The sequence below is a fragment of the Theropithecus gelada genome, chromosome 1, assembly GCF_003255815.1.
Source record: "Theropithecus gelada isolate Dixy chromosome 1, Tgel_1.0, whole genome shotgun sequence".
Taxonomy (NCBI): domain Eukaryota; kingdom Metazoa; phylum Chordata; class Mammalia; order Primates; family Cercopithecidae; genus Theropithecus; species Theropithecus gelada.
Genome location: NC_037668.1, coordinates 9,620,552 through 9,633,947, shown reverse-complemented (window position 1 = coordinate 9,633,947; position 13,396 = coordinate 9,620,552). Strand labels below are relative to the sequence as shown.

General features: G+C 32.7%; 1 protein-coding gene across 2 annotated transcripts in view; it reads right to left on the bottom strand.

The window, feature by feature from the left end:
- The window catches only part of MAN1A2 (mannosidase alpha class 1A member 2), a 166,654-nt gene that overhangs the window by 100,138 nt on the left and 53,120 nt on the right, over positions 1-13,396 (bottom strand). For both annotated transcript variants that reach the window (XM_025397250.1, XM_025397256.1), the window contains exon 5: positions 11,901-11,981. In XM_025397250.1, coding sequence (XP_025253035.1) covers positions 11,901-11,981 — 81 coding nt within the window. The remainder of the gene's footprint in view (positions 1-11,900; positions 11,982-13,396) is intronic.

Genomic DNA, 13,396 nt, shown 5'->3' with positions numbered 1-13,396 from the left:
AAATTTATATCTCTAGTCAATAGTTTTCCATTGAGCACCAGACCCATTACATGTCTCTACTACTTATTTTCGCTCAAATATAACAAAATCTCCTCAAACTCAAAATACCTAAAATTAACTCATGATCTCCCCCCTCTAATCTAGTATTCTTTAAGTGTTTGCTATTTAATAACTATCCTACCATCAATCTAGCACCAAAAACAGAAACCTGAGAGACAAAATCAATTCCTTCTGTCTTATATTCCCCTCCAAATATCACCCAATCCTTTTAAATTTATATCCAAAATACCCTGAAATCATTTATATCTCTCGTCTCTACAACATCATCTTAGTACAAGTTGCCATTATTTCTTGGCAAAATACTGTAATGACTAGCTGACTGAATGGATACACACACACACACACACACACACACACACACAAAGCTGTAACCAACTACTGGTCTATAACTTGCTTTAGTCACTGAATACATCAAGCACATTTTTCCTAGTTAAAATATATCAATTTAGGTTTATAGTTGAACATTATCCTACGGTAACAGATATATCAATTTCTTCAGTCACTCTCCTGTGGATGAATATTCAGGTCTTTTTCAAATATTTTCTACTACAAACAGTACTGCAATGAAACATCCTTTCGAGTATACCCTTGTGTATGTACTCTGTTACTTCTAGATAAGAGATTCCTAGAAGTGGGTCGCTGGGTCAGAGTATTTTAAATGTTAAATATTTACTTCACACAGCCAAATTATTTTCTGAAAAGATAGTATCAATTTATATTCTAACAGTTTATCACACATTTGTTAAAATGCAAAGTATACATTTAATTACATATTATACATACAACACAGGTACATTTTATTGCATATAAGTTAACTTCAATAAGGTCTTGAAAGTCTCTACCAGGCAAAGAATGTGGAAGAGTGAGAGACTATTACAGAGAGAAAATCATGATATAGCTCTATAAACACAGGAAGATAAAACAATGTGGTCTAAATAAATAGTTTCATAATACTGTGGTTTAATATAAGTGTTAAGTCCGGAAAATCTTAGGAAATAGTAAATAGGTCCCTCAGATGATCTCTTTTACAGCTTTTGACCTCTTTAGAAAGTACTCCCTCTACTTTCTATGGAAACTGTCATTCTATCTGTCTGACAAACAAGAAACTCCATTCCATCTATTACCTTAAAGCTGCTGCAAATGCCATATAATCACGTTTCCAAGCCTCCTCTGCCACTAAAGTAGTAAGCAACACGGCCTTTGTGTTATCACTCAGGGGCATGCAAATTAGGTTGTAAGGGGAAGTTACAGACAGGAGATGGTGGGAAATTCATTTAGCCATTCAGCTAACAGGTAGTGGCAAGTTCATCTCACTTCCAAAAATTTTTAAGGACAGTATCCAGTAACAGTGGGGCCATCAGTGCAAACTGCAACGTGTATGCGGTTAATAACAAATCAGTATTGCGATGGCATTCCTGGCTACATAGAATTTAGAAAAAAAGGAGATATACAACTGTCATTATTTGCAGACAACATGACTGTGTATCTCAGAAATCAAAAGGAATCTGGTCAAAAGGAATCTAGCAAAAAAACTATACAAGCGAATATGAGCAAGGTATTTTTCTTGCTTTCTTGCAGTGCTAAGATTTTCAGTACAATGCTAAATGTAAACAGTGAAAATTGAACACCTTCCTTTATTCCAGATCCTTGGGTAAAAACACTTTAATATTTTATAATTAACATACAGTTTGCTGTAGAGTTTTCGTAGGTGTCCCTTATTAGAATGAAAAATAATAATTACCTTCTAGTACAGGTTGAGTAGCCCTTATCTGTAACGCTTAGAACCAGAAATGTTTCCAATTTTGGATTTTTTTAAATTTTGAATTATTTGCATTACACCAATTTAGCATCTCTAGTCTGAAATCCTGAACACTACAACGAGCATTTCCCTTGCGCTCCATGTTGGTGTTCAAAAAGTTTAGGATTTTGGAGCATTTCAGGTTTTTGGATTGAGAATAATCATGCTGTACTAGTTTACTGAGAGATTTTCATCATGAATGGGTGTTGCATCTTGTCAAATGCTTTTACTAAATTTATTGCAATAATTACACGATTTTTCTCCTTTATTCTGTTAATTAATATGATTAATTACATTAACGGCTTTTTCAAATGTTTAACTTTGCTTTCCTAACAAAAAACGAACTTTTTCTTTATATATTATCTTTTATATTATATAAAAAGTTATATAAAAGGTATCTTTTATATATCTTTTTAAATTCTTATGTATTATATATATCTTTTATATTCTTACTAGCTATGCTTTACAAATATTAATAGTTTGCTCAGCATTCTTGCTAATGTACTCAAAAAGTATACTGGTCTGTAATTTTCTCTTGCTATATTGCCTTTCAGGCTATGATGTTAGTGCTATGCTGGCCTCTGAAGTATAGTTGCAAAATGTTCCCTATTGCTCTGTGGAAGAATGATATTTCTTTCTTATTTGATATAATTCACCAATAAGGCCATTTAACTTGGAGTTAATTTTGTGAAATAGCTTTTTATTACGAATTCAATTAATACTACAAATGGCATACTTCTTGCTTTACTTTGACTCAGTTTCAATAAGATTGTTTTAGAAAATCTGTTTTGTCTATGTTATTAAATTTTGCAAAAAAAAAAAACCGCTTATAATATTCCATTATTATGCCTTTAATGTATGTGGAATCTGCAATGATAGCCTAATATTGGCAATACCATTTGCTCCTGCTATTGGTAATCTGTCTTCTGTTATTTCTTGATCAATTTAGCTAAAAAGATTTACCAATTCTGTGGATACTTTGAAAGAATCAACTTTGTAATACTTTCCTTGTTTTGTCTACATTATTAAGTTTTGCAAAAAAACTGCTTATAATATTCCATTATTATGCCTTTAATGTATGTGGAATCTGCAATGATGATAGCCTTTTATTGGCAATACCATTTGCTCCTCTATTGGTAATCTGTCTTCTGTTATTTCTTGATCAATTTAGCTAAAAAGGTTTATCAATTCTGTTGATACTTTGAAAGAATCAACTTTGTAATATTTTCAATTTCCTTTGTAATTGCTTACTTGATGTCTATTTATTAACATATTGCTTAATTTTCAAATATTTGGAGTTTTTCCTGATGTCTATTATTGATTTCTAATTTAATTCCATCAGATCTAAGATCGTGCTTTTTTTGTTGTTGTTTGTTTTTGAGAGACAGGATTTTGCTCTGTTGCCCCAGCTGAAGTGCAGTAGTGTGATCACAGCTAACTGCAGACTCAACCTCCCAGGCTTAAGTAATCCTTCTACCTCACCATCCTGAGTAGCTGGGACTACAGGTACATGCTACCACACTCGGCTAATTTTTGTATTTGTTGTAGAGACGAGGATTTGCCCTGTTTGCCCAGGCTGGTTGGTCTTAAACTCCTGAGCTCAAGCAATCCACCCACCTCAGCCTCCCAAAGTGCTGGGATTACAGGCATAAGCCACTGCACCTGGCCATACTGTGTACTATTTCTAATTTTTTTAATTGACTGTGTTTTATGATCCAGCATATGACTTATTTTGATAAACATACCATGTGCACTTGAAAAGAAAGTGTATTCAGCAGTTGTTGAGTAAAGTGTTCTATAAATAAATATCAATTCATTTAAAATAGTTCATAGTGTCACTCAAGACTTCTACATCATCTTTTTCTGTCTGCTTATTCTATCAATTTAAGAGAAGAATGTTGAAGGATCCAACAATCTTTGTGGAATTATCTTTTTAATAAAAAATTAAAAAGGAATCTCCTTTTAATTCTTCCATTTGTGATTCATACATTTCAAAGCTCTGTTGTTTGATGCCTACACATTTGCTTATGTTTTAATGTTGGGATTATGTCTTTCTAATGAACAGAACCTTTTTTCATTATGAAAGGTCTCCTCTTGTCTCTGACAATACTTTTCATCTTGAAGTATAGTTTAATATTGATGTACTCATTTAAACCTTTCTACACTTGCTGTTTATATATTATGTATCTTTTTTCTCACCCATTTACTTTCAACCTATTAAGTGTGTCTTTTTTAGACTGTGAATAGTTTGGTCTTGCTTTTATGTCATTTTAACTATTTTTGCCTTTGACTTAGAATATTTCATTCATTAAAATTTAATGGCATTATTGATATTACTGGATATAGGTATACGATATTATTTTTTGTTTTCTGTTCGCCATTTCCATTGCTTTTTGTTGTTGTCTTCTATTCCTTCCTGTTTTTTTAATTCGAATATTTTCTAGGCAGGGCGCAGTGGCTTTCACTTGTAATCCCAGCACTTTGGGAGGCCAAGGCAGGAAGATCTCTTGAGCCCAGGAGTTCAAGACCAGCCTGGGTAACATGGAGAGACTCCATCTCTACAAAAAATAAAATAATTAGCCAAGCATGGTGGTGTGCACCTGTGGTCCCAGGTACTCAGGAAGCTGAGATGCAAGGATCACTTAAGTCCAGGAGGTTGAGGTTGCAGTGAGCCGTGATCACACCACTGCACTCCAATCTGTGATCACACCACTGCACTCCAGTCTGGGTGACAAGAGTGAGACTCTGTCCTCCAAAAAAAAAAAAAAAAAAAAATTGTAGAATTACAGTTTATTGGTGGTTAAGCTACACGTGTTTGCAATATTTTTCTTTAATGTTTGTCCTACGGATTAATTATGACCTTAACTTTTCACAGACTATTAAGAGTAATATGGTGTAACTTCATATAAAATCCCTTACAATCTTAGAGTTCCATTTCCTCCCTCCCTCTTTTATTCCATAGCTGTATTACATCCATGTATGTTATAAACCCAATATAAAACGCTATGGATTTTGCCATAAGCATTCGTGTAATTTTAAAGAACTTTTGAAAAAGTAATCTCTGTGGTTTCTGATGAGTATTAAACTTTTCTCTTTGTATTTGGCTTTCAGCTGTTTGTTTAGGATCTAATTAGCTCCTTGAAATTCAGGTCTACCACCAAATATAGAAAAAATATAGTCAATATTTCTTCAACTATTTTTTACAGCTATTTGCTCTCTTCATACAAGATTCCAATTATATGTATGATGGAATACTGTCCTACAAGTTTCTGAAGCTCCATTCATTTAAATATTTAATTCTCCTTCTTCACACTGGATAATTTACATTGATCTATCTACAAGTTCACTGACTCTTACCCTTCCAATGACAACAGTCAACACGATGACTTTTTGTTTTAAACACTGAAGTTTTCATTCTAGAATTTCCATGTTATTTCATTTCTGATGAGATTTTCATCTATTTGGTCATTTCGGAAATATTTTCCTTTATGTCTCTGAGCATAGTTATAACAGTTGCTTTAACATCCTTGTCAACTAATGCCAGTATCTGGGTTACCTTAGAACAGGTCACCATTGATTGACTTTTGGGGAAAAAAATGGATCATTTTCCCTATTTTTTCATACATTGAGTAATTTTTAAACTGTATCCTGATCACTGTGATTGATAGGCTTTAGAGGAAGCTGATTGTTATATCTTCTGAGAAGTGCTCATTTTTTGTTTTAAAAAGCACTTAAATTTGTCTGAACTCAAAATCTAACAATGAATCCAAGAGCTATGACAGCCTAGTATATGTATATAATTGGAATCCCAGAAGTGGGGTATGGGGCTCTTGCAATACATGAAAAGATATTACATGTAAAGGAACAAAGAATTAAAGCAGATTTCTCATCAAACTACGCAAGCTATAAGATAATGTAGTGACATTTTAAAGTATTGATAAGAAAAAATACAGATGGTCCCTGACTTACAATAGTTTGACTTAGGATGGTTCAACTCATGATTTTTCAACTTTACAATGGTATGAAAGCAATAAGCATTCAGTAGTAACTATACTTCAAGTGCTCATATGGCCATTCTGTTACTCATTTTTAGTATTCAATAAATTACACAAGCTATTCAACACTTTACTATAAAATGGGCTTTGTGTTATATGAATTGGCCCACTGTAAGCTAATGTAAGTGTTCTGAGCATGTTTAAGGTAGGCTAAGCTATGATGTTTGGTAGGTTAGATGTACTAAATGCATTTTCAACCTAGGATGTTTTCAATTTGCAATGAGTTTATCAGACATAATCCTATGATAAGTCAATGAGCATCTGTATTTTTAAAAACAATAACTGAGAATATTTTAGAAAATAATTAAAGCTATCAACCCACAGACCCCAGCAGCTCAAAGAACCCCAAGCAAAATAAATAGTCCCACTCATGCTACCGCCGCAAGACATATACACACACAAAGTAAAACTACTCAGACTCTTCATACAAAACAAAATATGAACAGAAAATTTTAAAGGCAGTCAAATTTTTAAAAAGACCTATTACATATAGAGGAATAAAGAATTAAAGGAGATTTCTCATCACAAACTATGCAAGCTATAAGATAATGCAGTGACATTTATAAAGTGTTGATAGGAAAAACTGTCTACCTAAATTTTATACCCAAAGAAAAACTTTCAAAAATAAAGCGGAAATAGACTTTCAGACTAATAAAAACTAAAAGAACTCACTACCAATAGACCTATACTATAAAAAATGTTAAACGAAGCTCTTCCCACAGAAGAAATAAAACACCTGAAAAACCTGAAAAATCAGAAACCTGAACCTGCAAAAAGACCAACAAAACTGACTGAAATGAAGACAAACAAAAAGGCATTTCTTTTATTTTTAATAGTTCTAAATAACCGACCACCTAAGGTAAAAATGGTAGCAATGTATTATGGATTTGCAGCATAAAACTGAAATCTATAATAACAACAACACATACAAAAAGAGACAAAGAATATTGTTAGCTATAGGCTTTTTGTAGATGCCCTTTATCACCTTGAGAAAGGTCTCTTCTACTTCTGGTTTGCTGCGAGTTGTTATCATGAACAGATGTTACATGTTGTCAGATGTTTTTGCGGTATGTAATAAGATTATATGATGTTTCTCTTTAGTCTGTTGACATAGTGAATTATATTGGTTGATTTTTGAACATCAAACCAGACTTGCATTCTTAGGAAGAAACCCCACTTGGTCATGCTGTATTATCCTTTTTATATATTGCTAGATTTGATTTTGTGATATATTGTTGAGAATTTTTTGCATCTATATTCACATGAGATACTGATCTATAGTTCTATTTTAATACCTCTGTGTGTGTGTCACATAGGATTAATGCTGGCCTCATAGAATACGCTGAAAAATTGTTTGCTCTTCTTTTTTTCTGGAGAAATTTACATATAATTGATATTAAATATTTGGTAGAATTGGCCAGTGAAGCAACTTGGGTTTGGAGTTTTGATTTTTCCTTTCCAAGTTTTAAAACTATGCATTTTTTTTTATAGATACAGGTATGATCCTTCCCCCTTCCCTCCCTACTGCACCCTCCTTTTCTTCCTTCCTCTTTCCTTCCCCCTTTCCCTTCTTCTCCCTTCTCCCTCCTTTTCTTCCCTTCTCCCTCTCCTGTTTTGTCTCCTTCTTTTGGAAAAAGAAGTCGGTTTTATTTCTCTTGGCAGAGCAATGCATGAAGGTGACTATCTCCTGACCCCATGTATCTCTTACATAAAGATGTCCTTCAAATATGTCCAGTTATCTGCCACATTTCAGTGTTAGAGAATTGGCAGTTAGCAGATGAAGCAACTCAGGACGATTCTTAAAGACATTTTTGTGGGGAGGAAGTTTTGGGTCAAGTGGAAAAGATGAGACCCAACAATGAATGTTCCATCCTTCCCGGGGAAACCTAAATCCCAAAGGTTTTATAAGGAAAGGCACCTCTCTGAGTGACGTTTGAGAGAAAGAGCCCAGACTTACTGTTTGTATGTAAGGCTGAGGTAGACAGAGGATGGGGTAAGCAATAGACTACAGACTCAAGGCAGAGGAGTGAAACACATATAGTAGAGCTGAGGGGACTGAAAGAGACTAGGGGTCCAAGTCATAAATCCCACTCCTTCCCAAGTCATGAACAAAAGCTCTCCCTCTGGGACTAGTTTTTCCAGGAACTATCTTCACTCCAGGGCACAGAAAGGACAAACCAGGCAAAAATCTTATGGGTACAAAAGGTTCTGGACAGTTAAAGTAGCAGACCAAGAGAAATAATAAACATTTATGGATCACAGTACTTTTGAAGCCATATGCCATGATCATGGTAGAGAATAAAGCTATGACTGCAATTCCTAGGATCAGGAACCAGGCAAGGATGCCTACTCCACCCATTACTATTCGACTTTGTAGTAGAGGTCCTAGGCAATGCAGTAAGGCAAGAAAAAGAAAAGAACCACACAAATAAAACCATTCTCTGCCTCAGGAGAAGGGGCAGGAAAATAACAAAAATAAATAAATAACCATTCTCTACACAGAAAAATAAAACTCATCTCTATTTACTAATGACATGATTGTTTACAAGGTATATCCCAAAGAATTCATTAAAGTATATTTTAAAGCTACTAGAATTAATTAATGAGGTTAGAAAAATCAGAGGATAAAAAGTCAATATAAAAATCAATTGTAGAAGGCTGAGGCAGGAGAATCACTTGAACCCGGCAGGCGGAGGTTGCGGTGAGGCAAGACCACGCCATTGCTCTCCAGCCTGGACAACAAGAGCAAAACTCTGTCTCAAAAAAAAAAAAAAAAGAAAAGAAAAGAAAAAAAGAAAAATCAATTGCATATTGCACAACAATGCAAATGTTATTTTTAATGCCACTGAACTGCACATTTAAAATGGTTAAAATGATAAATTTTATGTTGTGTACCTTTCAGCACTTTGTTTTTAAATGAAAGTATCACAAAGTTACCTAGAAGAAACAAAAAGTCCTGAGCCAACTGAGAATTTAAGTCTTTATTAAAAGTTTTTTTAAAATATCAAATGTATTTATATATACTGACAATGAACAATGGGAAACTAAAATTTAAAATACAAAACTACCAAAATCATGAAATATGTATAAATTTATCAAAATACATGCAAGATCTGTAAGCTAAAAACTAGAAACACCAATGGAAAAAAAATAATTAAATAGATGGAGACATATACCATATTCATGGATTGAAACACTCAATACTGTGAAGATGTCAAATCACTCAAAATTTATAATCTCAATTGAAATCCCAGATTATTTTATAGAAATCAACAAGCTGATTCTAAAATGTACACAAAAAGGAAAAGTAACTAAAAGAGCCACAACAATTTTGAAAAGGAATAAGGTTGGAGGACTCATACAACCTGATTTCAAGACTTTCTATAAAGCCCTAATAATGAACACAACGTGGTAGTACCAAAGACAGACACATAAATCAAGAGAACAAAACAGAATGTCTAGAGTAGACCCACACATACATAATCAACCGATTTTCAACAAAGGTACTATGTCAATTAATGAAAAAGTAGTCTTTTCAACATCCATACGGAAAAAAAATAGACTTCAACTTACACCTCACAGTGTATATAGAATTTAACTCAAAATCAATTATAGACTTAAAAATACAAATAAAGTAAAACTATAATACTTTTGGAAGAAAACTTAAGAGAAAATCTTTGTGATGTTGGATTAGGCAAACATTTCTTAAAATACCAAATGCATGAACCATAAAAGACAAAATTAGTAAACTGTACTTTCAGATTAACAACATCCATTATTCAAAAGACACTGTTAAATCACTGAAAAGACAAGCCACAGATAGAGAAAATAATTGCAAATGTACAGATTATAAAAAACCTATGTCTAAAATATGTAAAGAACTATCACAATTTATTAATTCAAAAAAAACCAAAAATTTTTAAATAGGCAAAGGATTTGAACAGCTAATTCAAAAAATATGCGTGACAAATAAACACAGGAAAAGATGCTCAACATCACTTGTCATCAGGGAATGTAAAATAGAACAACAGTGAGATACTACTACGCATCTATTAGAATGGGTAACAATAATAAAGAGACTCACAATACAAAGTACTCGCAACAATGAGAGGCAATTTTTGGAAAAGAATCTGACAGTTTCTTCCAAAGTTAAATATACACTTAACCTTCGACTCAGTAAATCCCATTCCTATGTATTTATCCAAGATAAATAAAAATTTATTTTCCCACAGAAATCTATAGGCAAATGCTTACAGCAGGTTTATTCATAATCTCCAAAACTGTAAATAATTCCGCCGATAAATATATAAAATGCATAATGGAGTACTGTAATACAGTAAAAAGGAATAAACTACTAATACATGGATAAATCTCAAATGCATTATGCTAAGTAAAAGAAGCCAGCATTCTTAACTGTAGAGACAGAAAAGAGATCAGTAGTTATCAGGGGCTGGCAACAGGATAGGGTAATTGTAAAATGGTAAATGGAAATTTTCTAGGATACCAACATTCTGTATCTTGATCGTGCTGGTGATTACAAGACTATGCACTGTAAAAACTCGTAAAACTATATGCTGAATTTTACTCTACATAAATAATACCTCAATAAACCTCACTAAAAATATCAATTAATTCACAATGATTTTATTCTTATAAGCCAGGTTAGAGTTTCTCAAAATATAGAACCAATGTTTCCAAAATCACCTTTAACAAGGAGTATTTGGCACAAACAACGTAGGATAACGCTCTCCACGCTAAACCCAGTGAATCAGTCCTTCGGGTAGGGCTTGGAATCCTCATTTTTATAAAACACCCTATGTGATTCTAACACATACTAAAGTTTGATAACCTCTTGGCCAGAGTATAAACCAATTTTTTTCTATTTTATTAAATGTGAATTTAAATGTTCTGACTATAGAAATACAGGTTAGAGGTATAAACAAATCACACAATATAATTTGACAATAAAATTACACATTAAGATAAATGTAATCGAATATTATATATTAAATACCAGCATCTTTAAACATATTTCTTCTTAAAAAAATAGTAGTAAATAGGTCACTCTTTACACACAAAAGAACAATACATGAAATATAAAGATAAAAGTATATAAAGTCATAAAAATCCAGATGAAAATGGGAATTTTTGTTTTGTAATAACACAGACATAGGAAAGGGTTTCTAAGGACCAAAATCTAGAAGCCATAACAGTGGGGGAAAAAATCCTTTAAATGATTACTTTAACGATAACAAAAAAAATTAAATAAAATATGGATAACATAGATATATATCTTTATAATACATATAACAAAAGATAAATTTTCTTAAATCTACAAACAGCTCAGATCAAAACACCAATTCTAAAATATGGGTGAAACAGCTTCTCAAAAAACAAAGAAATTACTTATAACCTCTTCCTTTAGTTTCTCTTTCTCCCTCTCTTCAACGTCATTCTTTAACCTATTTGAATAGTAAAAGGGAATTTCCTACACCCAATTCTCCATCACCTTAAGTCTCAAGTGTCTCCATGTGTTCTGTACCAAGATTTCCAGAGAGGAGAATTCAGAGTTATTATTTAAAGCCAAAAACTGCATTCAATTTCCAAACAGTAAGCTTTAATTATTAATTTTTTGTCTTAGGAGGATCCATATTAATTCTTTCTGATTCATTATTTAATTTTGTCCTTATTAATTTCCCTCCTTTACTTGGACCATGGAATTAATTGCAATGGCAAAATCCTGGAGAAGGATCACTCTTGCAAAGGAGACACGGTTGTATATAAAGCTCGGATCTGTAGTTTTATTGAGATTCTCAAAATGGAAAAATTATTATTCCCAAGGAATAGTTCTGCCTGAAGCATCCAGTTCTAGACTAGTTCAATATTACCAATTTAGAAAAATAATACGCTTCTAGGGAAATTGTTCATTTTATTAAATTCCAACCCTTCCCTCCAAAACAAACAACGTGTTGCTTGATTTTGCTCACCTCCTCTCCTGATAGGTAATATGCTGCAAGTAGGCCTCCAATAAATCGAATGTTGACTTCAAACACAGACACCTCTGAATTCTGTGAAAAAATATTGAAAATATTCACAAATACGTAATGCTTTATAGTTTTCAAAACATCAATACTTCATTTGTTTTTCACAAACACCCTATGGAAAATATTTTTCTACTTTCTGCATCTTCATTTCTCATGCAACTGCAATCTCTCCTCTCATTTGTTAATGTTACTGAAACCTCTCTACTACTGTCACCACAGCTCCCTAATTGCCAAAATCAACAAGCCATTTTTTAAGTACCTTACACAGTACTGTGAAATTATCAAGATATTTAATACTGTTAACTATTGCCCTTTCTCATGAAAGCCTTCATTTCTAGAATTCTGGGTCATGATTCTAGAATAGCACTCTTTACTGGTGGTCCTTTTTCTTATGTTTTAATCACTACAGTATAATTTTCACTTCTCTCTCTCCTCCTGGATTTTAAGTATTTTTCCTAGAATATATAATAAATTTAAAGGAGGCACCAAAAAAATGGCAGAATGATGGGATTATTCTATAATAATGTTGAGAAAATTGCCTCCTGGGTAAGAAATTAACATAAATACTAATTTCACAAATATCAAAATGAAATCTAAATTATTTAGAAATAAATGTTAAAAAAATTTAAAAAGTAGAAGTGTTACAATATATAAATTTCCTTGAGAAAGCAGGTACTTAAGCATAAAACCAACAGTTTTGATACATTGATGACAGACATGAAATTTTTCTAAAATGCAAATTACCTATAAGAAAAAGAATCATGAACAAAATTAAATGGCAAACAGATGGAAACAGCACAAATATAGCAATATTAATAACCTTACTAAATATAGTCTCTATGTTTGTATTTAGATATTGATATAGATATTGCTAGAAATATTCTAACACATGGAAAGAAAAGTAGAAGTGGCAGAGAACATGATCAAAGAATCTACAGAAGATATACAACTAACATAAAAACATTCATAGTTAATTTTAATAAAAATTAAAAGGAAACTGTATTACTCTAAAGTCTTTCCAACATTCATAGGCAGGCACATCATCTGCTAACATATTTCTCCAGTATAGAATTCTTACAATATAATGTAATTTTTTGATAACAAGATCGTCATTCCATCTCACCCTGAAAGCAAACTGCTTAATATTACTTCATATATTCCCAACATCTAACATACTACAGGGCACACAGTAGACATTCACTAAATATGAGGAAGGAAAAAAGGGTGGAAGGGCCTCCATCCCTCACCAGAATAGCAACAATAACATTCCAACCAGTCCTTGCTTTAATACTTACCCTCCTCCCCTACCCTCTATTCAGCATACTATAGTTAAAATGAGCCTTTTAAATCTTACATCAGTTTAGGTCACTGCTCTGTGCAAACCCTTACAATGCCTTCACATTATATTTAGAGTAAAATGACCAATAAGGTCCAATATG